The sequence below is a fragment of the Coregonus lavaretus genome (genome assembly GCF_964263955.1).
Source record: "Coregonus lavaretus genome assembly, chromosome: 29".
Taxonomy (NCBI): Eukaryota; Metazoa; Chordata; class Actinopteri; order Salmoniformes; family Salmonidae; genus Coregonus; species Coregonus lavaretus.
This window is the reverse complement of record NC_140016.1, coordinates 30,016,062-30,043,726: the sequence shown is the minus strand read 5'-3', so window position 1 is coordinate 30,043,726 and position 27,665 is coordinate 30,016,062. Positions and strand designations below refer to the sequence as shown.

General features: G+C 42.4%; 1 protein-coding gene across 1 annotated transcript in view; it reads left to right on the top strand.

The window, feature by feature from the left end:
• The window catches only part of egf (epidermal growth factor), a gene marked incomplete at both ends in the record, with an annotated part of 28,936 nt that extends 6,235 nt beyond the window's left edge, over positions 1–22,701 (top strand). Inside the window, 17 exons of the mRNA XM_084147051.1 lie at positions 14,965–15,087; positions 15,303–15,428; positions 15,771–15,907; positions 16,173–16,321; positions 16,565–16,669; positions 16,775–16,998; positions 17,108–17,275; positions 17,381–17,521; positions 17,617–17,778; positions 17,923–18,039; positions 18,354–18,479; positions 18,577–18,699; positions 18,881–19,070; positions 19,541–19,705; positions 21,977–22,079; positions 22,259–22,355; positions 22,520–22,701. Of these exons, the coding sequence (XP_084003177.1) occupies positions 14,965–15,087; positions 15,303–15,428; positions 15,771–15,907; positions 16,173–16,321; positions 16,565–16,669; positions 16,775–16,998; positions 17,108–17,275; positions 17,381–17,521; positions 17,617–17,778; positions 17,923–18,039; positions 18,354–18,479; positions 18,577–18,699; positions 18,881–19,070; positions 19,541–19,705; positions 21,977–22,079; positions 22,259–22,355; positions 22,520–22,701 (2,438 nt within the window). The remainder of the gene's footprint in view (positions 1–14,964; positions 15,088–15,302; positions 15,429–15,770; positions 15,908–16,172; positions 16,322–16,564; positions 16,670–16,774; positions 16,999–17,107; positions 17,276–17,380; positions 17,522–17,616; positions 17,779–17,922; positions 18,040–18,353; positions 18,480–18,576; positions 18,700–18,880; positions 19,071–19,540; positions 19,706–21,976; positions 22,080–22,258; positions 22,356–22,519) is intronic.
• Positions 22,702–27,665: the final 4,964 nt, after the last annotated feature.

Sequence of the window (27,665 nt, the reverse complement as noted above, 5' to 3'; positions counted from 1 at the left end):
GGTCCTAGACCAATGGTGGTATTGTCTTGTTGATTTGGAAAGTATGGTTATTTACTTCCTAATGTATCTCTTGACAATAATAACATAAGAGAACAGCGCTTTGTTGTACATATTGTGTGTTTGGACTTTGTGATTGTGTGCAATGCCAGTTAATATTGTGTTCAGTATTGAACACTAGTTACAACAACAAAAAAATATGTTTCATTTATTTTTGGATCCCCATTAGCCGACGCCAATGGCGACAGCTAGTCTTAATGGGGTCTGACAAAATATAACGAAAAATACATTACAGACAAAACACTTTACAATTGACATACATTTAAAAACATTAACGTATAGTGTGTGTGTGTGTGTGTGTGTGTGTGCATATATCAGTTACTGTGATGGGTGATTTGAAGGAGTCAGGCGCAAAAGGGTAAATCACAGAATACAGAGTTTATTCCGGATAGCGTCAAACAGTCCAGTGCGCAAAACAGACGCAATGGAACAAAACAGGCACACAGGGAAAATATACCCCGGCAATACAAAACACACGGAGCTCAACCGAGCTACTCTCTCCTCACATTAAACAATCACCCACAAGGACAAGGGGGCAGAGGGAACACTTATACACATACTAATGAAGGGATATGAACCAGGTGTGTGTAATAGACAAGACAAAACAAATTGAATGATGAGATGTGATGCCGCAGTGGCTAGAAGGCCGGTGACGACGAACGCCGAAGCCTGCCCGAACAAGGAGAGGAGGCAGCTTCGGAGGAAGTCATGACAGTTACACATACATGTCAGTAAATACACACAACAAGTAGGTCGTTGTGCCGTGAGGTGTTGCTTTATTAGTTTTTTTAAACCAGATTTGCTGTTCAATTGCGCTATATAAGATGGAAAGGAGTTCCATGCACTCATGGCTCTGTATAATACTGTACATTTCCTTGAATTTGTTCTGGACCTGGGGACTGTGAAAAGACCCGAGTGTGTAAGTTGACTATACAAACAATTAGACATTTCCAACACATTAATGTGTCTTATAAAAACAACAAGTGAGGCAGTCAGTCTTTCCTCAACTCTTAGCTAAGAGAGACTGGAATGCATAGTATTAATATTAGTCCTCTGATTACATTGAAGAGCAAGACGTGCCGCTCTGTTCAGGATCAGCTGCAGCTTAACTAGGTGTTTCTTTGCAGCACTTGACCATATGACTGGACAATAATCAAGATAAGATACAACAAGAGCCTGCAGGACTTGCTTTGTGGAATGTGGTGTCAAAAAAGCAGAGCATCTCTTTACTACGGACAGACCTCTCCCCATCTTTACAACCATTGAATCTATATGTTTTGACCATGACAGTTTACAATCTAAGGTAACACCAAGTAATTGAGTCTCCTCAACTTGTTCAACAGCCACACCATTCATTACCAGCATCAGCTGAGGTCTAGAATTTAGGGAATTATTTGTACCAAATACAATGCTCTTAGTTTTAAAGATGTTCAGGACCAGTTTATTACTGGCCTCCCATTTCAAAACAGACTGCAACTCTTTGTTAAGGGTTTCAGTGATTTCATTAGCTGTGGTTGCTGATGCTTATATGGTTGAATCATCAGCATACATGGACACAAATGCTTTGTTTAATGCCAGTGCAGGGTAGAGGGCCTAGAGAGCTGCCCTGCGGTACACCACACTTTACATTAGAGAAGCCTCCATTAAAGAAAACCCTCTGGTTTATATTAGATAGATAGCTCTGAATCAACGATATGGCAGATGTTGAAAAGCCATAACACATGTTTTCTCAACAACAGGTTATGGTCAATAATATCAAAGGATGCACTGAAATATAACAGTACAGCTCCCACAATCTTATTATTATCAATTTCTTTCAACCAATCATCAGTAATTTGTGTCAGTGCAGTACATGTTCAGTGCCCTTCTCTATAAGCATGCTGAAAGTCTGTTGTTAATTTGTTTACAGAGAAGTAACATTGTATTTGGTCAAACTCCATTTTTTCCAACAGTTTGCTAAGAGCTGGCAGCAAGCTGATGTATCTGCTGTTAGAACCAGTAAAGGCCACTTTACCACTCTTGGGTAGCGGAATGACTTTGGAATCCCTCCAGGCCTGAGGACAAAGACTTTCCTCTAGGCTTAGATTAAAGATATGACAGATAGGAGAGCTATAGAGTCAGCCACCATCCTCAGTAGATTTCCATCTAAGTTGTCAATGCCAGGAGATTTGTCATTAATGATCGATAACAATTCATTTTCTTCATTTTCTTTTTTATACGAGTACAATGGCTCACTGTTCGTTGTTGTCATTTCCTGTCTAAGTTTGCCCACTTTACCAATAAAGTAATCATTAAAATAATTGGCAACATCAAATGGTTTTGTGATGAATAAGCCATCTGATTTGACGAAAATAATTTGACTTTCTGCCAGTAATTTCATTTAAAGTACTCCAAAGCTTCCATCATTCTTTTTATCATTGATCTTGGCTTCATAATACATTTTCTTCTTCTTTTTGTTGAGTTTAGTCACATAATTTCTCAATTTGCAGAAAGTCAGTTAGTCAGAGGTGCAGCCAGACTTCTTAGCCACTTCTTTTGCCCCATCTCTTTCAGCCATACCGTTTTTCAATTCCTTTCAATTCCTCATCATGAAGCCTTATCAGTTTTAACAGTAAGTTTCTTAACATGTGCATGTTTATCAATAATTGGAAGAAGTAATGTAATAAATTCATCAAGTGCAGCATCTGGATGCTCCTTATTAATTACATCAGACCAACAAATATTTTTAACATCATCCACATGAGTCACAGCTACATCTTTTGTATGATCTCTTATACACTATTTTAGGCCCATCTTTTGGAACTTTGGCGTTCCTGGATATAGCCACTATATTGTGATCACTGCATCCAATGGGTACGGATACAGCTTTAGAACAAAGTTCTACAGTATTAGTAAAAATGTGATCAATACATGTGGATAATCTTGTTCCTGTAGTGTTTGTAAACACACTGGTAGGTTGATTAATACCTGAACCAGATTACAGGCACTGGTTACAGTGAGAAGCTTCCTCTTGAGCGGACAACTTGATGAAAACCAGTCAATATTCAGGTCCCCAAGAAAGTAGACCTCTCTGTTTAAATCACGTACACTATCAAGCATTTCACACATATTATTTAGATACTGACTGTTAGCACTTGGTGGCCTATCGCAACACCCCAAAAGAACCACAACACTTCAATAACACTTGACATATGATCTTCTCTAAGCATTACAGGCATATGGTTCTGAATATATACAGCAACACCTCCCCCATAAGCATTCCTGTCTCTTCAATAGATGTTAGATCCTTGTATTGCTACTGCTGTATCATCAAATTAATTATCTAAGTGAGTCTCAGAAATGGCTAATATATGAATGTTATCTGATGTTTGCAAGTTATTGATTTCATGAACCTTATTTCTAAGGCAACATACATTAATATTGGCTGTTTTCAGCCCTTTCCTGGGTATCTTATCAGAGATATACATAATATGGAAAAGAGCAAACAAAGCAAGAAAAAAAATACATTCAGCAGTCCATTAATCAGTTGGTATGTGTAAGTGTATGTGTGTGCTGCGGTGTTAAAGCTACAAACCCATATTCTTGGCTCTCTAAATCCCTTCCTGGCTTTTGGGAGGGAGGGTGGACAATGAGCCTGTAATAGCGGATGTAAGCAACGTCCCCACGTGCTCTGGCAGCTTTCATGGCTGGAATAAGTTATTTCCTCTTCTGGCGCACAGCTTCAGGATAGTCCTTGTTGAGGAAGATATACATTCCTCTCAAGTTCTTGGCTCTTTCCAGAACAGCTACCTTGTCCTTGAACCTCAGGAACTTGACCACTATCGGCCTGGGCCTGTCACCTGGGCCGGTGGTGGGTTTTCCAGTCCTGTGGGCGCGCTCCACCTCAATCTTCCTGTGGTCCATCTTCAGTTTCTCAGAGATCATTTCCATCACTTTGTCCTTGGACTCCGTCCAGGTCTTAGGTGGAGATTCTGCAATTCCGTCCACAGCCATGTTGTTCCGCCTTGATTGTCCCTCGAGATATTCTGATTTCTCCGTCATTGTTATCATGGATTCACATACAGAACTGATGTCCTCTCTCAATGACTTACAGCTTGCTGTCATCTTGCCGTTCTCCTATTTAAACCCATCGAGCTGACCATGGGAGAACTGCAAACTGTTCTTAAGGTCCTATTACTTGACTCCACCAGTATTTGGACAAAACACTTGAAGCTATTTTCTTGTTGTTGTAACAACTGCTTGTAGAACTAGTTTTGTTTGTTTAAAAGATAATTTACCTGTGATAGAGAGACACCACGGTCCTCAACGGTACTCCCGCCGGCATTGGTCTTTGTCATGGTAACAACAGTAGGTTACGATGTTACTCCTCGCAGTTCCAGACAGGGCAGGTCGCAGGGAAGATGGAAAACAACAACAACAAACAGCAGGGATCTAGACAGCCACAAGCCCGAGACAATCCGCGGTCCCAGCCAAAGTGGCTAACTGCGTCGCGGGCTGCGTTCAAGCCCACTAGCTTGATAGGCAGCTAGCTAGCAGCAAGGATAGCTGCTGAGCCAAACAGCTCCTCAGACCCAGCAGAATCATTGGACAGATAGTAGTGGTCTCAGCAACTGATGCCAATCGCGTTGTGGGATCCAAACTCAAAAGGTAGCTAGCTAGTAACCCAACTTTTTAACCCAATAATTTCAAAACTTTCTGAAACAACAAACTTTCCAAAACAACAAACCGAGCTCTCCCTCAATCTGAGTTCAACAGGAAGCGTTACATCATATGCTGTGGTATTTGTACACATTCGTCCTTAAACCGCCTTTTGTGGTATTTGGGTCCCCTTTGCGACAGGTATCAAAGGCCCTGTCTTGGTCGCCTAGACTTCACGTTGACCCTTGAAGTCTTATAAATGAGTGGGTCAAGCAGATCACATACTGAGGCTAGGTGCCAACTCTCATCCAGGTTATATAGGTCAAACCACAGACTCTTAGTGGTGGGGACTTAGTCCTGTGACTGGCTTTATGTTATAGTCTGGGAGAGGGTCACAGGAGAGTAAGATATGTAAGGTAGACAGAGAAAATGAAATCTTATTGTGTAGTAGATGTGTGTAGTAGACTGAGTGTACAAAACATTAGGAACACCTTCCTAATATTGAGTTGCACCCCGTTTTGCCCTCAGAACAGCCTCAATTTGTCGGGGCATGGACTCTAAAAGGTGTTGAAAGCATTCCACAGGGATGCTGGCCCATATTGCCTCCAATACTTCCCACAGTTGTGTCAAGTTGGCTGGATGTCCTTTGGGTGGTGGACCATTCTTGATACTCATGGGAAACTTTTGAGCGTGAAAAACCCAGTAGCGTTGCAGTTCTTGACACACTCAAACCGGTGCGTATGGCACCTACTACCATACCCCGTTCAAAGGCATTTAATATTTTGTCTCTGAATGTCACACATACACAATCAATGCCTCAATTATCTCAAAAATCATTCTTTAATCTGTCTCTTCCCCTTCATCTACACTGATTTACATATATTTACAGGTGACATCAATAAGGGATCATAGCTTTCACCTGGATTCACCTGGTCAGTCTATGTCTTGGAAAGGACAGGTGTTCCTAATGTTTTCTACACTCAGTGTACAGTATATGGTAGCCTAATAGCCTTTAAAAGCTAGTGTATGTAGGCACTCTCGGTCAATGGCTTGGCAATGCTCAAACTTTCAGTGGTGCATTCAATTACTCATGAGAAAAATGTAATGAATTAATAGATTATACAAACAAATACAAGTTAATTGGTTTAACCCACATGCTAGAATTATGACACAAGATTACATACAGAGGTATAAGTACTGCATAAGTACTGTAGTGAGAGTTTGTTTGCACTCAACTGCAAGCAGTTCATTTTCCTGATAATTGTGACAACCTGCATAGTGGTTACAGTGTTTATCTTTAAGGGTCTTAAAGTAACATTCAACCCAAGGCCCTATTTTTGATTCCAGGTCCAGAGCAAAGAATGGGATAATAAAATGTGAAAGTAACAATTTTCAAGATGGTTTCAGTAGAATATGTCACAATAGTGAAATTTAACCATGAAGCAATAAAGCACAAGAGAACACCTTCCTAATATTGAGTTGCGCGCGAAGGTGTTCCCAATGTTTGGTATACTCAGTGTATGTGGAGGGCAGATATACAAGATGGCGTATTGAATATACAGCGGTACAAATCACCTCAAGATAAAAACATAATATTAAAAATCAGGAAGTTAGACTAAATATTAGCACTTCATATATTCGAGGGTAATAACATTCAATCTGGATAATAACACAAAACAAATTATAAGGCTAGAGAAATGTATCGACAAATATTACAACAACACGCAACACCCAAACATTGCGGAAGATAAACAAGGAGAATCAATCTCCAAGAGAAAACGTGACTCAACTGATACAGATGATTTATGCTTTTCACAACTGGGACTGGTAAATGTGGAAAGCGACCTGTTATAATAATAATAACAATATGCCATTTAGCAGACGCTTTTATCGAAAGCGACTTACAGTCATACGTGCATACATTTATTTGAAGTCGATAAATGACAAACTGGGCATACTAGAGTTGGTCAGTATGTAAAAGATGTAAAAGAGTTGAAGGCAAGTCTTGAAATTAGTGACGGAAAAGCTGCGATAATGGAGAGTGATACAAAAAAACTAAAAGGGACAGTCACTAGAATGGAAACGGACGTTAAGGAACTTAAAAAGGATAACAACTTTCTGAGAGAAGCCTTACTAGACATACAAACTAGATCGATGAGAGAAAATCTAGTACTTACGGGTATCAAGGAAAAAGAGGGAGACATTACAGAAAAATTGTGAAGGACTTCTTTCTTACAGCACTTCAAATCCCACTCGCGGCTGTCGACAAAATCCAACTCGAACGTGTACACCGTTTCGGACAAAGAGGACAGAGATATGAACGTCCAATTGTTGTCAAATTTGCTTTTTTTAAGGATAAAGTAATGGTTAAAAGCTTAGGTAAAAGACTTGCTGGCACGAAAATAGGCATGAATGAACAGGTCCCGAGGGAGATTGTAGAACGGCGCAAAATTCTGTACCCAATCTTCAAGGAATATAGATTAAAAGGGAAGCGTGTTGCTCTCGTTGTCGATAAACTGTATATTGACAACCAAATGTTCCACGACCCAAAGACTACTCCATGGCTATTCTGAAAGTTCTAATAGAGTAGTCGAATAATGGAACACCCAATACTAGCCATGGTAGGGATTGTAATAATAAAGCACATTTATACTAGGTATAGTATTTTATAAAGGGATAAGACGGTATTACAAGAAAAGATAACAAGCAAAATAATACATCTTCAAATATAACTAAATTAGAACTCAAGTACTCAATCAACATAGTGGAGATAAAAACATAGCAAACAGAAGACATAGAAGGCACAGTATGTGGGTATGTGTGGATGAATTGTGATGGAAAGTGTGGTGTGCGTTTTTGTGTTTGAAAAAGTGTGGCATTAAGTGAGTGAGAAAGGAAATTGTTTCATATCCCAGAACCAATGTGTGTCTGTGAGCAGGGGTTGTGAGAGAGAGAGCTTTTAATTTTGTACAGATGAGGGATATACATTTTAAAATATAGTATACATCTAATAATTGTTTTATTGTCCTATCATGATTTAACGATCCCCAACCCTATATCCAAGACACCCACCTGAGCGGCCCATACACCAAAGAGAAGTCCCCATCGGTTTTATGGACCTGCTGTGAGTTGCCTATATGCAGCCAAAACAGAAAAATAAATACAGTCAGAGACAATGGTCTGATGGTGATGTGGATATACTCGGAATACATATCCCAAATGAAATAAATGATCTCACTCCAATAAATTTTTATAGAAAGTTAGCAAAAGAAGATAAGATCTTGTTACCATGGAAAGGTAAATACCTGTCTATTTGTGGAAAAATCACCCTGATGAACTTTTTAGTCATATCCCAGTTTACCTATTTGCTTATGGTCTTGCCAACACCTAGCGACATGTTTTTGAAATTATATGAGCAAAAAATATTCCATTTTATTTGGAACGGCAAGCCAGACAAAATTAAATGGGCCTATTTATATATTGAATATGAATTTGGAGTACAGAAATTATCAAATATTAAAGCATTAGACCTATCACTAAAAGCTTCAGTCATACAAAAGTTATACTTAAATCCGAACTGGTTCTCCGGCAAATTAATATGATTGTCTCACCCAATGTTCAAGAATGGCCTTTTTCCCTTTATTCAGATTACAACCTCTCACTTTCAGTTATTTGAAAAGGAAATCATCTCCCAAATATCACTTTCTAAAACAAGCCATTGAAAGTTGGTTGCAATTTCAATTTAATCCTCCAGAAATGACAGAACAAATAATGCAACAAGTATTGTGGTTAAACTCAAATATACTAAAAGGTATAATCTCCATAAATCATATCATCGGTAGGACTGGTGGAGTTATGTCGCACATGCAGCTAACAAAAACATATGGAAATGTCTGCTCTACCCAAAATTACAACCAAATAATTGCAGCAGTACCGCAAAGATGGAAGAGGAAAGTGGAAGGGGGAAAAAGTAAGGAACTTGTCTGTCGGCCTTGCATTAAAGAACATAATTGGTTAAATAAAAAAGTATACCAGTTTCATTTAACGACGAAAAGATTGACAGCCATCCCATATAGATTGCAAAATAGTTGGGAAGAGGTTTTTGACGTACCGATCCCATGGCATAGTGTTTATGAACTGATTTGCAAAACGACACTGGATTCAAAAACGTATAATTTTTCAATTAAATTATTATATAAAATTTGTGCTACCAATAGAATGTTATTTATATGGGGGATACAATCTTCCCAGCTCTGCTGATTTACTGCGAAGAGACAGAATCATTAGATCATTTGTTTTGGTACTGTCCATTTGTAGATGTGGTCCTCTGTAGCTCAGCTGTTAGAGCACTGCGCTTGTAACGCCAAGGTAGTGGGTTCGATCCCCGGGACCACCCATACACAAAAAAAAAAAAATGTATGCACGCATGACTGTAAGTCGCTTTGGATAAAAGCGTCTGCTAAATGGCATATTATTATTAGATTGTTTTTGGACACAGGTCCAGGAATGGCTAAAGGATTGCAATATTTACCTGGAGCTAACCCTGCAGATCGCATAGTCAATCGATCAATAATATAATAATACTTTTAGCAACAAAAAAAAAATATTCATTTTACAATCTGTAGAAAAAATGAGAATAGAAAGGTTCAGAACTTTTGTAAAAGATCACAGAACAGTTGAAAAATATATGGCAAATAGAAATCCAATATGGATGGTGTTAAGCGATAGATGGGTGGTGTTGAATGGAGTTGAAGGATGGGACTAATAACAACTAATAACAACAAGATAACTAATAATGTAAGTGTACCGTGTCCATAATAAGTATATAGGTTGAGAGCTTTTGTGAAAGAGCACAGTTAGAAAGATATGGCATATAGAAGCAAACCAGATGGACATCATGAAAATGATCGAAGAGGTTGAGGGTAGAGGAAGTTCAGGAGTAAAAACAAACAAAATAGAATTATTGTAAAATTGACTGTGTCCAAAAAATTTATATAGTTTGTATAAGCTGGAAGTAGAGGCCTAAGCATTGTTGTTCACTAGTTTACTCCAATTAGGGAAGGGTTGGTGAGGTTGGAAAGTAATTAAGGGTAAAAAATTTAAAAAATAAATAAAGCAAAAGAGGCAGTGCTATATAATGAATACAGTCACATACAGTATAATGGTGTTATTCAGCTCGACGCTAAGCCTGCATTATTGCTTTAATAAAATGGTTACCAACATGTTAAAATCACAACGAATTATATATTTTCATTAAAACCGTTATTTTCATAAGTAACTTCAGAAAATGTATGTATTTTATCAGAAGATATAGTCTGGTCAAAAATCTGGTCGTTAGTTGTTTTGTTCATGTTGCTACAGACGCGACCAATCATGGATTATTTTGGCATAGTTGCATTTGTGGCACATCATTGTACAGATATTAGCATTTTTCACGCATCATGTTCAAATCATCTATACTGTAAGTGACATTGTTGAGCTTCACAATCAATTTGAGATACTTTCGGATCAATTGGACATGATGCACTTAAAATGCTAATATCAGTACCATGACATGAATGGGATTTATGCCACAAATGCTAAAATGTTATCATTTGGAAACCGTACCAGGGAAAACAAAACGCATGTAATGCTGTCATATATTGTCCATCGACTGCTTAATGTGTAAGGAGACCAATGTGTCATTTTGTAATTTGGGTGAACTATCCAGTTATAGCATATTAGCTCACCTTTTCTAATTACAGCTAGACCACCATTAGGCAAGTCTCCTTTAGCATGGATAAACCAGACTGAATGCTGCATTCACCATTGTTTCACAATGGTGAAATGTAGGAGTATACCAGCATAAGCCCCTTACTTTGATTGGTTCTCATTGATGACTTCACCTGAACCAATGTAATCCAGATGGATTTGAACTTTTTAATAAGTGATTCCAAACAAAATACAGTTATGTCAGTATATTTCAAGAGATAGGCAGAAAGATTCAATTTTGTCTCCACTTCAGCATCACAAGTAATTGTGGTACATCACAAACGTTCGTTGACTGTGGGCCTTGGACTTGGAAAGCATTCTCATTACACTTTCACCTTTTTGGATGGGATTAGGTCTGACTTCATAAAAGGATTTGACTGAGGTGCGTAGAGGTTGTGACGTCACGAGAGGCTACACAGCTTTCAGCGGGATTGCTCAAGTAGTGCAAGGAGACAAGGTTCAAACAAAACAAGGATTTTATTAAAGGTCTTGGGAAATTAACGAAAATATAACCAAATTCTGTTCTCTTGTGGCTCTTTAAGGGTTAACAGTTCAGGGATGTCTCTTCCACATCCAAAATCATAGTTCTCACTCGCTCAGATAACTTTTCCCCAGCCTTACTGTAGTCCACGTTGCAGCTAGTGGCCAACCCAGCAAAAAGTCCTTCCCAATGTCTCTCCCGTAGTTCCACAGGCGAATATATCCAAAGGTGAGTATTTCCCAAAGGTAAGTATCTCCAAATCCTTATATTCCTCATGGAAGTGGACGTGCAGCACTCTTGTCCTCCAGAGAGCCCAGGTTGGAGACTGTGTTACTTCACAACCCACACACTCCCTCTCAGTGTGTCTCTTCCCTTCAAAACCTCCAGCTCATCAGCTCCTGATCTGTTTCAGCTGCGTGGGAAGATTGGCCATAGAGGGGTGGAGTTCCCGACCATACCAGCAGATGGAGCCATAGCTGTCTGGGTTTGCAGCCATCTCAGGGGGATGTAACGTCCCTCCAGGACACAGCCTCTCGTGACATCACACATCCCCCTCCTCGGGACCGACGTCCTCGTCGGGGTAAAGGCAGCGAAGAAGGCATCACGCCGGGAGAGGGCGTCCGCATTGCCGTGGTGCTTGCCAGCCCTGTGGACAACAGAAAAGTTAAACGGTTGCAAGCTCAAAAACCATCTGGTTACTCTACTGTTTGATTCCTTGTTCTTGGCCATCCACTGCAGAGGGGCGTGATCAGATACCACCATGAAACGTCGGCCCAGGAGATAGAACCGAAGGGACTCCAGGGCCCAGACTACAGCCAGACATTCTTTCTCCACCGTTGAATAGTTCTTCTCTCTGGGAAGTAACTTTCTGCTTAGGTAGAGAATGGGATGTTCTTCACCGTCATGTGCCTGGGTGAGGACAGCACCCAGACCCACCTCCGAAGCATCCGCTTGGACAATGAATTCCTTCTTGAAGTCTGGTGCCACCAGGATCGGACTGGAGCAGAGTGCTCGCTTCAGGTTGAGGAAAGCCGCCTCCGCCGCAGGGTTCCACTTCACCATTCGTGAGTGGCGTTTGGTCGTCAGCTCCGTCAACGGTGCAGCTATGGTAGCAAAATCTGCAATAAAGCGTCTATAGTAGCCAGCGAGGCCCAAAAATGACCTTACTTGCTTCTTGGTGATGGGCTGCGGCCAGTCCTGTATGGCCCGCAGTTTGGCTTCCTGTGGTTTGACCAACCCCCGCCCAATGGTGTACCCCAGGTAGTTTGTCTCACTGAAGGCCAGCTTGCACTTCTTCGGGTTTTTTTCGGGAAGCATTCAGCATCTCCGCTGTGGCCTGGTACTTTTCCACAGCTTCCACGGTCAGATCAGCCGTGGTCAAGGCCTGTTGACTGATGAACCGTTTTGCCTCATAAGGCAGGGCGCGTAGGTAACGATCCACCACAACGGCCTCCACCACCGCTGCTGCTGTATTCCTCTGCGGATCCAGCCATTTCCTTGCGATTCGGACAAGTTCATGCATCTGCGCCCGAGGAGGTTGGTCTGGTTGGAAGGTCCAGCTGTGAAAGCGCTGGGCCATACCAAACTTTGTGAGTCCATATCTGCTGAGGATCTCAGACTTCAGGGCATCATAGTCAGTAACCTGGTCAGGGCCCAGGTCCCGGACAGCATTCAGCGATTCCCCGGTTAGGAAGGGGGCTAACAGACCAACCCACTGTTGCTTGGGCCAGGCTTCCCTAGTGGCCGTGGCCTCAAATGCATGCAGGTATGCCTCAATGTCATCGGTAGCTCCCATCTTAGATATAAAGTCACTTGCCTTTATTGGGCGGGTATTTTGGACAACCCTCTGTCTCTGCAACTGCAATTCCTCTGCCTTCAGAAGGTTGGCTTTCTTTTGCTCCTCCAAGAGAGCCACGTTTGCTTGCATCTGGGCTTGCTGGCCAGCAACAAGGGCTTTCAATATGTCCTCCATTTCAGTCGGCGGGGAGCCTACGGCCAACTTGGAAAACTGGGTGATCAAACCTTCGGTATCCTCCTCTGACATGCACTATTAACGCTTGAGCTGCCTGTATTCTCCACCATCTGTGACGTCACGAGAGGCTACACAGCTTTCAGCGGGATTGCTCAAGTAGTGCAAGGAGACAAGGTTCAAACAAAACAAGGATTTTATTAAAGGTCTTGGGAAATTAACGAAAATATAACCAAATTCTGTTCTCTTGTGGCTCTTTAAGGGTTAACAGTTCAGGGATGTCTCTTCCACATCCAAAATCATAGTTCTCACTCACTCAGATAACTTTTCCCCAGCCTTACTGTAGTCCACGTTGCAGCTAGTGGCCAACCCAGCAAAAAGTCCTTCCCAATGTCTCTCCCGTAGTTCCACAGGCGAATATATCCAAAGGTGAGTATTTCCCAAAGGTAAGTATCTCCAAATCCTTATATTCCTCATGGAAGTGGACGTGCAGCACTCTTGTCCTCCAGAGAGCCCAGGTTGGAGACTGTGTTACTTCACAACCCACACACTCCCTCTCAGTGTGTCTCTTCCCTTCAAAACCTCCAGCTCATCAGCTCCTGATCTGTTTCAGCTGCGTGGGAAGATTGGCCATAGAGGGGTGGAGTTCCCGACCATACCAGCAGATGGAGCCATAGCTGTCTGGGTTTGCAGCCATCTCAGGGGGATGTAACGTCCCTCCAGGACACAGCCTCTCGTGACATCACAAGGTTAAGAGGCTTTCCCCCCTAACCATCTGGCATTGTGCAGCGAAGACTGTGTTGTTGCCAAAAATAGGCAAGAGAGTAACGTTGTCATGCACACTACTTATTTAGGCCCATTGCTCCTCAGGGAGCATTGGCCATTGACAAATCCACTCCACTTTTCTGGTCCTCTCCAACTCACTACACCACTTCAGGTTTTCTTAGTGTCTGCTTCAAGCTCCTGCCTCTATGCACATCAAATGATAGGCCTACAATTGCGATCTACCTTGGATTTAAATGTTGTCACTATTAGTGTTATATTAGGTGATGTTAGGAGCATTACAGGCTTTTTTGTTTTCATCAGCAGTGTAATGTACTTAAGTAAAAATACTTTAAAGTACTACTTAAGTAGTTATTTTAGGTATCTGTACTTTACTTTACTATTTATATTTTGGACTACTTTTACTTCACTACATTCCTAAAGAAAATAATGTACTTTTTACTCCATACATTTTCCCTGACACCCAAAAGTACTCGTTACATGTTCAATGCTTAGCAGGACAGAAAAGTGGTCCAATTCACTCACTTATCAAGAGAACATCCTTGGTCATCCGTACTGCCTCTGATCTGGAGGACTCACTAAACACAAATACTTAGTTTGTAAATTATGTCTGCGTGTTGTAGTGTGCCCCTGGCTACCTGTAAAAAAATAAAATAATAATAATAATAATTGTGCCGTCTGATTTTCTTATTATAAGCAATTTGAAAGAATTTGTACTTTTACTTTTACTTTTAATACTTCAGTATATTTTTGCAATTACTTTTACTTTTGACACCTAAGTATATTTAAAACCAAATACTTTTAGACTTTTACTCAAGTAGTATTTTTCTGGGTGACTTTCAATTTTACTCAAGTATGACAATTGGGTACTTTTTCCACCACTGGTTTGCATTGCTCACAACCCTTCATACATAGCCCTTAATCATTTGTGATTGTTGATTCTGTAGTGTGTTCACTGATGTTGTAGCATGACAGTGAGGATACTAGTGCCTGAGCATCGGAAATGGCCCAAGGTTTAAGTTCAAAGCACAACATGCAATGCATTGCGAGTGGCGCAACTGATAAGGTCAGCTCAGACAAAAAAATTCAAATCAGTTAAAGTAACTGGACATCTGATTCTGGAATAACATGTTTATTGGATTATTACCACTTCAACTGCGATAGCGCTGCTTTGCAACATTATATTATCATGAATTTCGAATAAAGTAATTTGTATGTCCGCCAAACTGCAATACGCCATTGGGTTCTGTGTATCTTTGTTAATTATCTGCCCTTGCATCAACAGAGACCTCACCATGTCTGGCCAATATGACCCAGTGTGATCATGGATGTCTTGCTACTGATGAGGGGACCATCTGTGTGTGTACAGAGGGGTCCATACTACAGCCGGATGGACAGTCCTGTAGAGGTAATGCTACACTAAATGTTTACCTAAAGCCACTGGAGATGTGTTACAGAGTGGAGGTTTTATCAGTGTTACAGAGTGGAGGTTTTATCAGTGTTACAAGACGGAGGTTTTATTGCTCAGAGTTTCTGAGTGGAGGCTGTGTCACTGAATCTCTCACCATTTGTGTGTGTGCGTGTGTGTGCGCGCGCGTGCGTGTGTGTGTGTGGTTCACCCAGGCTGCTCCTCTTCAGACCGAGGGGGCTGTAGTCAGCAATGTTCCCCCATCACTCCTGGTAGGTGGGAGTGTGACTGTCTGCCCGGGTACAAGCTCCACCAAGACGGTAAACGCTGCACAGCCACTGGTGAGTCCTCACTGATACACACTCACACACACACTCACATACGCTGCCACGCATACAAGTATGGGGCGGCAGGTAGCTTAGTGGTTAAGAGCGTTGTGCCAGAAACCGAAAGGTCGCTGGTTCTAATCCCCGAGCCGACTAGGTGAAAAATCTGTCGATGTGCCCTTGAGCAAGACACTTAACCCTAATTGCTCCTGTAAATTGCTCTGGATAAGAGCGTCTGCTAAATGACCAATTTAAAAGTACATGTACACACACACAATAAATAAACACACATGCAAAAAGAGGTATGTTTTCCCTCTTGTTTTCTATTCATCATCACTTCATATCATTATGTTCCAGGACCACCACCTTATCTGCTGTTTGCCAACATAGTAAACATCAGACGTGTTAATCTGGATGGGACTGGTGACCACAGCCTTGTGGAGGAACCGAGTGGAACAGTGATAGCTCTGGACTATGATCCTGTACAAAACAAAGTAAGGAAATTTTTTGGGTTTTCAAAGGTAGAAGTGGTCTACAGTGAAGTCAGTTATACAACTTCAAAACTTATTCTACTGTTCTGAATTTACTATGGAGCACTTTGGGTCAGCTGTATTCAGATCTGCTACCATCTATTGGTCATTACTGGTTACTGCATGACTCTCAATGATGAGGAAGTGAAACTGTTTGGTCCATGTCAGGCAATTATGCTTACGAGGCATATTGATAACAAAAAATAATAGAAGGTGTGTGTTTTCCTAGGTGTTCTTTGCCAATACCGTACTGAAGCAGATTGAGCGGGCTGATTTGGACGGCGGGTCCCGTGAGGTTTTGCTCACTGAGGGGTTGGACTTACCAGAGGGCCTGGCTGTGGACTGGGTCAACCGCAAGCTCTACTGGACTGACCGAGGGTGGGTGGTGTACCCCAGGGTGCAGAGCTGGGGCCAATGCTATTGCCAGAACCTCATTTAAATTTAGAACACACACCTACATTGACATTGGCATTCACACTGAACTTTCTGAAGTTCAAACAATGAATTATATTATGCGTGGTTTGTTTATATTCTATTCCTTCTCCTCAAATTATATCTACTATTTTTTAATGTATTTTTTAGCTTAAGCCTTGGACATTACTTTTGAATTCTGTTTTTCAGCCTCTCATCTATTGACCGCAGCACCTTGGATGGTTTCGACAGAGAGACCATTATTAGCAAAGGCATACAGAAACCAAAGGGAATTGCAGTTCATCCTTTAGCCAAGTACGATATTTTAAATATATTTATTTATCAGAATTTCTGCTACACATTGTCCTCTGCCATTTAATTGCAGATGGGTGAGTTATCATTTCTGTTCTGTTTCTTGAGGAAGTTGTTCTGGACCGATATGGGTACCAGGCCTGTGTTGGAGAGTGCGTCTTTGGAAGGAAGTGACCGTGCGGTCATCGCGAGCACTGACTTGGTGTCCCCTAGCGGTCTAACCATTGACTTCACTGAAGACCAGCTGTACTGGTGTGACAGCAAGAGGGGCGTACTGGAGACGGCATCCCTGGATGGCTCCAACCGACGAGTCCTGACAGAGAACGAAGTAGGTGAGGCTTCTGTGGAACACACACACACAGTCAAAAGGTTATAGCCTATATTAACTAAATATGATAAATATTCTTATTGTAATTCCATTGTCTCTTCTGATTGGTCCAGGTCGACCTTTTGACCTGGTAGTGTTTGAGGACAGGTTGTGGATCACGGACTGGGAGCAGCAGCTGCTTCTGAGTGTTGACAAGCGGACGGGGATGAACCCAGAGCGTCTCCATGTCAACATGGTCCAACCGGCATCCATAGTTGTGGTTCACCCCCTCGCCAAGCCAGGTAGCAAGAAAGAGTGAGAGAGAGAGACTCCATAATATGATTGTTAAATACCTATGTTTGCTTTATCGCAGTCTTTTACCTAATTTATTTCATTGTCATCCTCAGGAGCAAATATGTGTCTCTATCGAAATGGGGGCTGTGCTCAGGTGTGTGAGAGCAGGCTAGGATTCGCCCACTGCTCCTGTCACTCACACATTGCCCAATCATCTGATGGCAAAGGCTGCTTGCCATCCTACGGATCAACAGGTGATATGAGCCCCAGTTTACACATTTCATAAAGATTCTGGTTGAGTTTGATTTTGAAAGATGCAACTTTGGTCTGCTCATGCTTTTTCCTACAGATTCTGAAGATGGCGAGTCTGCAGACTCGTTCTCTCTGAAAAACACAACTTTGAACGATGAGAGCTTGCTGCTCCCTGTGCCTGGTCTCTCTACTGACGGGGAGGAGGACAACATGGACGAAGGGAGTGAGCCCACACTCTTCATTGAGAAGATGGTGTCAGGTAAAAGCCACACTGCTATAACAACAATACCATAGATTTCATACGGGCACAAAATGGCTGCCACTCTGATTTTGTCCACATATGCAGTTTATACAGTGAAACTGGTCTTTTGAAACGTTTTTGGCAACATCCTTGCACTTCCAGACCAGGATGACTGTTTCTCTCTCCGTTGTGATGTGAATGCACAATGTCTACTGGATGGAGGCAACCCCACCTGCCACTGCCTGGAAGGTTTCACTGGGGATGGAGAGTTGTGTGTGGGTGAGTGCGTGTGTGCATACGTGTGTACCTGTGAACTTTTTTTTTATTTCCAATTAAATTCCTATTTAGGAGAACTGGGTGGCAGGTAGCCTAGCGGTTAAGAGCATTGGGCCAGTAACCCAAAGGTTGCTGGTTTGAATCCTCGAGCCGACTAGATGAAAAATCTGATGATGTGCCCTTGAGCAAGGCACTTAACCCTATTTGCTCTGGATAAGAGGATCTGCTAAAGGGATTAAAATGTCATTCCTGAAATCAGATAGGGAAAAAGGTGTGTGTCAGGTTATGTATCTTGCTGTGTGATGTTGTGTTTCTAGACCGTGATGAGTGCATGTTGGGGATGGCCCTGTGTAGTAGCCAGAGCTCAGTGTGTGTCAACACTGCCGGTGGATATTACTGCCAATGTCGCCCTGGCTTCAGTGGAGAGGGACACCACTGTACCGGTGAACAATCACTCATGAACTTTGATGATTTAACATTCCATTTTCGTATAATTTACATGTTCACAATCGTTTTCATGTTGTTTTCTTTCCCATTTAGATATTGACGAGTGTAAAATGGGAACACACAAATGTGATGAGCGAGCGGAATGCGTCAATACTATAGGGAAGTACCGCTGCATGTGTCAAGCTGGCTACAGTGGGAATGGACAGACATGCCAAGGTGCAGCGCTAAATACAGTATCATAATAAACATTACTACTGCAACAATCTCTATAAAGACAATTATGCTCAACTTCTGCTTAAAGTTTTTTACGACATCACCATAATCCCCTTTGTCTCTCCTGTTTTTTCTTTGTGTGTCTCTCTCTCTCTCCACCCTCCTTCTCTCTGCGTGTTTGCAGAGTTGTCAACTATGTCCTCGTGGGTGACCACCAGTAGGCCTATGGACGTCACCAGCCAATGGGTGAACACTAACACAGTGGAGAGCTGCCCCTCATCTCATGAAACTTACTGTCTCTACGAGGGAGTCTGCTTTTACTTCCCAGAGATGGAGTCCTATGCCTGCAAGCAAGTACCCCTATCTACCTCCTTGTACATGGGTCAACACCATTATTTACTGACTTGTCAACAACATTAGGGGGGCAAAAATACTGTTTTTATTACTCTTATCCAATCCTTTCAGATACAGTGGCTGGGAGTTGGGGGTTAAAATTGTTTCTTTATAGGGATTTTCACTCTAGTAAGTCAGTTCAGACAACGGCAGTAGGTGGCACTATTGTTCCATATATACAGCCTTTCCTTAGCTATGGTAACAAAGTGAGATAAAGGATTGTATCTACAGTGGGATAAAGGATATAGAATAAACAGTAAGATATAGGATTCTAAAGTTTGCCTCTGCATCGGTCTGCAAAATACACAGAAATGTTCTCAATAAGCATTCAGTAGACTTGTCTCATAAATCAGCCAACACCTGTTTTGAGCTTGTTGTTTTTCAGAAGTTGTGGTGTCATATTGTATGTGTGTGTTATATTAACAGTGAGTATTGCATGTGGTCTTCCCAGCTGTATCGCGGGCTACATGGGCGAGCGCTGTCAGTTCAGTGATCTGGAGTGGTGGGAGTTGCAGCAGGCCGAACAGGAGAAGAGAAGGAACGTGGCCATCGCCCTGGGCATGGTGGTCCTCATCACACTGCTCTCCATCGCTGCCTGCGTCACCTACTGCTACGGGTGAGAGGAGAAATTGGGGTGGCGGGGGGAGGGGGATTGTTGATTGGGTGGGTCTTATACCACAGTAACCCTCAGTGTAATAATAAATAATGTACTTAACCTGTAACAGGCTGCCCGAGTCCTTACCACGTTTGCTAGCTTTCTTTCTGTATCTTCATCAAAAACAGATTTAGCTGTGGTACGCAATACACATAGTGTTACAGCCTGTTCTTATACATTAAGTCCAAGATAATTACATAAGCTATTCCCTTTTGGAACCATAGAATAAAGGGTATTATAAGCTGGGTGGGTCGAGCCTTGAATGCTGATTGGCCGTATACCACGGGTATGACAAAACATGTATTTTTACTGCTCTACTTACTTTGGTAACCAATTTATATTAGCAATAAGGTACCTCGGGGGTTTGTGATATATGGCCAATATACCACGGCTAAAGGCTGTGTCCAGGCACTCTGCGTTGCATAGCGCATAAGAACAGCCCTTAGCTGTGGTATATTGACCATATATCACACCCCCTCGGGCCTTATTGCTTAATTAAATACCCCAGGCATAAATAGGCTTTGTTCAATTTTGCCTGTTCAAAATTAATGGTCCAAATTGTTGTCAATCTGGGTCCATTTGCTGTATGTTTACTGTACATGTGATGTAGGTGTGTGTGTGTGTGTTCGTGTAAACGTGCTGCGTAAAATATTGTATTATGCAGAGGCATCGGGAGCATAGGCCCCAACAGATTAAAGACGTGGGCCCTCCGTGGGGCTAACACCACGACAAGTATCCAATCCCCTTTGTAGAAACATAAAGAGGTGCCTATCAAACGCAGGGTGGCATGGCCCGTGTAATATAGGTGAAGGCACAACAGCAGGGGAGAAAATACAAATAAACTAATCACATAGAACGAATGGCGGCATGTGGCCCCGCTTTTGCTGAGGTGCCATGAGCATACGTAAACTCTATATTCCCATTCTTTTGATTCTACACACACACACACACACACACTCCCTTATCTGAGTTAAGTGGCTGATTCTCTTGACGGATGTTTTGGTGGCTTAGAGAGACACAACGGTGTCTCTGCGGCTCTTTAGACTCACAAATCAGGGCATTTTTCTCTTCCAGGGTCTCTTCCTTTGGCTTCCTGCTGGAAGAGGCATGCTTTCAATTACATGCTTGGTTTAGCTTGTTCTACAGCAATTGCACATCAAAATAGGTCATTTCTCTGCCCCAAGATGGACCCACTGAGCTATATCCCGGTTCAAACGCTACACTGGTGACAATAGGCAATAGTTCTTTCCCAAAATTGCCTTTCGCACTTGGCTGCAGGTGCAGATGCACCCTTGTGCAGTTTAGTTTTTCTAGCTGATGCACCCAACACACTTGCGGGGACATACAATGCACACAATGCACACTCACACTCTCTCGCTCTCTCTCTCTCTCTCTCTCTCTCTCTCTCTCTCTCTCTCTCTCTGCTGAAAATGTAGTTCACGTCCAAATACATACACACACACACATATTCTCCAGGTGAAAGGACAGGTCACAGAGATCAAACATACACCATTGTAATAAAGTAATAAAGCCACTTACTCTATTCGACTACAGTGGACTGTAAAATTGATGTTTCGCCATCCTTTCCTTCATGACTCATGGCTCTTTGCATGTGATATTATCTAGAGGCTGTGGGGACATGCTTTACTGTGGAACTGAAACGGTCTGTCAAAATGATACCACCAGTCAGGATTCCAAGGTCACCATTTACATAGATATGAGCATCCATATTTACTTGTCGGTATTGACACAGCTTACGCTCTATCAGTGTATTTTATATCCATGGTGACACTGGCATTGGAGTTGTCATGTATTGAAGAGAACTGAACATAACACAATTCCCTCTAGATCTGTGATACCATATGGTTGCCATTACAATATGAAGGGGTGTGTCTTCTATCATACAATGCTTGCTAATAACAGCTCATGGTTGCTAACAACAGCCTGTATAAATGCATGTACACTTTAATAATGCATTATTGATAGATGCATCGCATTTTACTGTATTCTTTGTCTACCAGAATGATTCGACATTTTACATTTTTGTAATTTAGCAGACACTCTTATTCCGAGCGACTTACAGTAGTGAGTGCATACATTTTCATACTGGTCACCCGTGGGAATCGAACACACAACCCTGGTGTTGCAAGTGCCATGCTCTACCAAGTGAGCCACATGGGACTATATGTTGACATATGACATATGACACAATGATATACCATGTGATTGCAGGTCCAGGAGATCCGTTCGGAAACACCCCTCTGTGGATGACATGAGCGAGACAAGCACCAGTGATGACACCATGTCAGAGACCACCGTCCCCAAGACGCCACGGGTAAGTCTGAACCCAGTTAATGGTGACTACCATACACAAACAATGACCAATCACAAAAGGCCTTGTGGGTCACAGGCAGACAGTTTAGAGAATATTGTTTGAGCGGTGTCCCAGAACTACTAGTAGGCTACTGTATGTTACCTTACTGTATTCCCCAACGGTTATCCCTTCTGTTTTAGTTCTATGTTGTTTTGGAACATGGTGGCGATGGAAAGGACATTCACATCATGGGCTGTCCAAGAAGAGCTGTTTGTCCCTCTTGCTCCTCTGAAACAGGTGCCATCACACATGCTTGTTTTAATGAATCCCAATCAAACAAAACATGTTATTTATAGGTCATTACTATGTCATTTCTGTATAGTGAAATAAAGCACAACCACATTGACTGCTATGGTATTATTGGGCCTTGGATTGAGACGAGCTTTGCTTTGATTGGACAGGTGAAAGCTTTGTGTCAGAGGAGGCATTGACTCTTCCCAGACACAACAGAGGGTACGAGTGCTCCTTTGGATTGGCTACCATGGAGACCAACAAGACAAGCGCCAACCACCTCAAGTCCATCGACAACCTCATCTTCCTGGACGAACCTCAGCCTGTCTCCGCTGTCCCTCAGCTCACCTGAGGCCATGCCCACTCATATAGCCCCACCCTCATTAACCCACCCCCAAACAAGAAACCAAAAACACACACTGGAACCTGGAGATTGCTAGCCTGGAATCCACACTGAATATCGTCCTAGTAGACGGTCCAACTGCCCTTCTATTGGAGGTTCTCCAGACTGAATCAGTGAAACAATAGTGAAACGGAGTGATATTCAGCTTCGATTCCAGGCTTCAGATTCTGACATTGCTTGATGTTTATAGCCCTGTATTCTCTAGGGAGTGGCTGCATTACCGGATTCTCTGGACGCCTCTTCCCGATAGCTAAACAGCAGCACCTTCTGCTCATGTGAGACACACGCAGAACAACTACACGCGCAGAAAATTGGGCTGCCCAGAGGTGGAAGGCTATTTCAATGATGTGCTGTCTATCAAATCGTGCAGTATTGCATGATCACTGAGAAGCGAAATAACAGTTGTATCTTATTTATGGTTAAAACGCAGATGTTTTGCCCCAATGCAACGTGAAGACAGGGCTAGGCTACATGTTACATGTCATGTTGTCATGCAGGCAAAATGCGTTTGGTTTCGCCCCACGTTTAGGATAAGGATATTGTGTGCGTCCTGCTTATGTTTACAAAATGCTTAGTTAGAACAGACAGAGAAGGTTGTAGGCACACGTCGATCACCTCAACAAATGTTTTTGTGTGTGTGGGGGGGGGTGGGGAAGGGGGATGGGGGGGGGTTGTTCAAATCACCACAGGGTTTTTATTTCAGCTGTTCAGAACTAGAAGTAAAGTAACACATGCACAAAAGGTAATACGGTTGTTTAGCTCTGGGGAAGAGGCGTCCTGGGGAAGAGACGTCCTGGGAAAGATGCATCCTGGGGAAGAGGCGTCCTAGAGGGCGAGACTGGGGCTGAATGGGCAGTCCAATCTAGTCACACAACTGCTGCCTATTCTATATTTAGGTAGACTTACACTACCGGTCAAACGTTTGGACACACCTACTCATTCAATGTTTTTATGTTATTTTTTTACTATTTTCTACATTGTATAATAATAGTGAAGACATCTAAACTATGAAATAACACAAAAATGTGTTAAACAAATCAAAATATATGTTATATTTGAGATTCTTCAAATAGCCACCCTTTGCCTTGATGACAGCTTTACACACTCTTGGCATTCTCTCAACCAGCTTCACCTGGAATGCTTTTCCAACAGTCTTGAAGGAGTTCCCACATATGCTGAGCACTTGTTGGCTGCTTTTCCTTCACTCTGCGGTCCTACTCATCCCAAACCATCTCAATTTGGTTGAGGTTGGGGGATTGTGGAGGCCAGGTCATATGATGCAGCACTCCATCACTCTCCTTCTTGGTATAAATCTCCCTTACACAGCCTGGAGGTGTGTTGGGTCATTGTACTGTTGAAAAACAAATGATAGTCCCTCTAAGCCCAAACCAGATGGGATGGTGTATCACTGCAGAATGCTGTGGTAGCCATGCTGGTTAAGTGTGAATTCAAAATAAATCACAGACAGTGTCATCAACAAAGCACCCCCACACCATAACATCTCCTTCTCCAGGCTTTACGGTGGGAAATATACATGCAGAGATCATCCGTTCACCCACACCGCGTCTCACAAAGACACAGTGGTTGGAACCAAAAATCTAAAATTTGGACTCCAGACTAAAGGACACATATCCACCGGTCTAATGTCCATTGCTCGTGTTTCTTGGCCCAAGCAAGTCTCTTCTTATTATTGGTGTCCTTTCATAGTGGTTTCTTTGCAGCAATTCGACCATCAAGGCCTGATTCACGCAGTCTCCTCTGAACAGTTGATGGTGAGAAGTGTCTGTTACTTGAACTCTGTGAAGCATTTATTTGGGCTGCAATTTCTGAGGCTGGTAACTCTAATGAACTTATCCTATGCAGCAGAGGTAACTCTGGGTCTTCCATTCCTGAGGCGGTCCTCATGAGAGCCAGTTTCATCATAGCGCTTGATGGTTTTTGCGACTGCACTCGAAATAACTTTCAAAGTTCTTGACATTTACCGTATTGACTGGCCTTCATGTCTTAAAGTAATGATGGACTGTCGTTTCTCTTTGCTTACTTGAGCTGTTGTTGCCATAATATGGACTTGGTCTTTTACCAAATAGGGCTATCTTCTCTATACCCCCCTAGCTTGTTACAACACAACTGATTTTCTCAAAAGCATTAAGAAGGAAAGAAATTCCACAAATTAACTTTTAAGAAGGCACACCTGTTAATTGAAAAAAACAATCCAGGTGACTAACTCATGAATCTGGTTGAGAGAATGCCAAGAGTTTGCAAAGCTGTCATCAAGGCAAAGTGTGGCTATTTGTATATATACAGTGAGGGAAAAAAGTATTTGATCCCCTGCTGATTATGTACGTTTGCCCACTGACAAAGACATGAACAGTGAGAGACAGAATAACAACAAAAAAATCCAGAAAAACGCATGTCAAAAATGTTATAAATTGATTTGCATTTTAATGAGGGAAATAAGTATTTGACCCCCTCTCGATCAGAAAGATTTCTGGCTCCCAGGTGTCTTTTATACAGGTAACGAGCTGAGATTAGGAGCACACTCTTAAAGGGAGCGCTCCTAATGTCAGCTTGTTACCTTTATATAAAAGACACCTGTCCACAGAAGCAATCAATCAATCAGATTCCAAACTCTCCACCATGGCCAAGACCAAAGAGCTCTCCAAGGATATCAGGGACAAGATTGTAGACCTACACAAGGCTGGAATGGGCTGCAAGACCATCGGCAAGTAGCTTGGTGAGAAGGTGACAACAGTTGGTGCGATTATTCGCAAATGGAAGAAACACAAAATAACTGTCAATCTCCCTCGGCCTGGGGCTCCATGCAAGATCTCACCTCGTGGAGTTGCAATGATCATGAGAACGGTGAGGAATCAGCCCAGAACTACACGGGAGGATCTTGTAAATTATCTCAAGGCAGCTGGGACCATAGTCACCAAGAAAACAATTGGTAACACACTACGCCGTGAAGGACTGAAATCCTGCAGCGCCCGCAAGGTCCCCCTGCTCAAGAAAGCACATATACATGCCCGTCTGAAGTTTGCCAATGAACATCTGAATGATTGGGTGTCAACTGAGTGAAAGTGTTGTGGTCAGATGAGACCAAAATGGAGCTATTTGGAATCAACTCAACTCGCCGTGATTGGAGGAGGAGGAATGCTGCCTATGACCCCAAGAACACCATCCCCACCGTCAAACATGGAGGTGGAAACATTATGCTTTGGGGATGTTTTTCTGCTAAGGGGACAGGACAACTTCGCCGCATGAAAGGGACGATGGACGGGGCCATGTAGCATCAAATCTTGGGTGAGAACCTCCTTCCCTCAGCCAGGGCATTGAAAATGGGTTGTGGATGGGTATTCCAGCATGACAATGACCCAAAACACGGCCAAGGCAACAAAGGAGTGGCTCAAGAAGAAGCACATTAAGGTCCTGGAGTGGCCTAGCCAGTCTCCAGACCTTAATCCCATAGAAAATCTGTGGCGGGAGCTGAAGGTACGAGTTGCCAAATGTCAGCCTCGAAACCTTAATGACCTGGAGAAGATCTGCAAAGAGGAGTGGGACAAAATCCCTCCTGAGATGTGTGCAAACCTGGTGGCCAACTACAAGAAACGTCTGACCTCTGTGATTGCCAACAAGGGTTTTGCCACCAAGTATTAAGTCATGTTATTTCCCTCATTAAAATGCAATCTCTCTGTCTCTCACTGTTCAAATAAACCTAAAATGATAGACTGATCATTTCTTTGTCAGTGGGCAAACGTACAAAATCAGCAGGGGATCAAATACTTTTTTTAAAAAGTCTTCACTGTTATTCTACAATGTAGAAAGTAGTATAAGCAAAGAAAAACCCTTGAATGAGTAGGTGTTCTAAAACTTTTGACCGGTAGTGTATGTTGGGGAAAAAACAAATCTCTATCCGTAGAGATAGAGATTTGCCTATCCTTCATTCTTCTGGTGTTCCAACTAGGATATTTGTTTATAGTCACCTTTCCTTGTTAGCTGCTGTATAAGAGATGTGTTAATGTTTTTATCAGACAAAATGTGCCATGCTACAGTGGGGGAAAAAAGTATTTAGTCAGCCACCAATTGTGCAAGTTCTCCCACTTAAAAAGATGAGAGAGGCCTGTAATTTTCATCATAGGTACACGTCAACTATGACAGACAAATTGAGGAAAAAAAATCCATAAAATAACATTGTAGGATTTTTAATGAATTTATTTGCAAATTATGGTGGAAAATAAGTATTTGGTCACCTACAAACAAGCAAGATTTCTGGCTCTCACAGACCTGTAACTTCTTCTTTAAGAGGCTCCTCTGTCCTCCACTCGTTACCTGTATTAATGGCACCTGTTTGAACTTGTTATCAGCATAAAAGACACCTGTCCACAACCTCAAACAGTCACACTCCAAACTCCACTATGGCCAAGACCAAAGAGCTGTCAAAGGACACCAGAAACATTTTACATTTACATTTTAGTCATTTAGCAGACACCCTTATCCAGAGCGACTTACAGTTAGTGAATATTTTTTTTTTTTTTTTTTTATACTGGCCCCCCGTGGGAATCGAACCCACAACCCTGGCGTTGCAAACGCCATGCTCTATCAACTGAGCTACATCCCTGCCGGCCATTCCCTCCCCTACCCTGGACGACGCTGGGCCAATTGTGCGCCGCCCATGAGTCTCCCGGTCGCGGCCGGCTGCGACAGAGCCTGGAAACAGAAACAAAATTGTAGACCTGCACCAGGCTCGGAAGACTGAATCTGCAATAGGTAAGCAGCTTGGTTTGAAGAAATCAACTGTGGGAGCAATTATTAGGAAATGGAAGACATACAAGACCACTGATAATCTCCCTCGATCTGGGGCTCCACGCAAGATCTCACCCTGTGGGGTCAAAATGATCACAAGAACGGTGAGC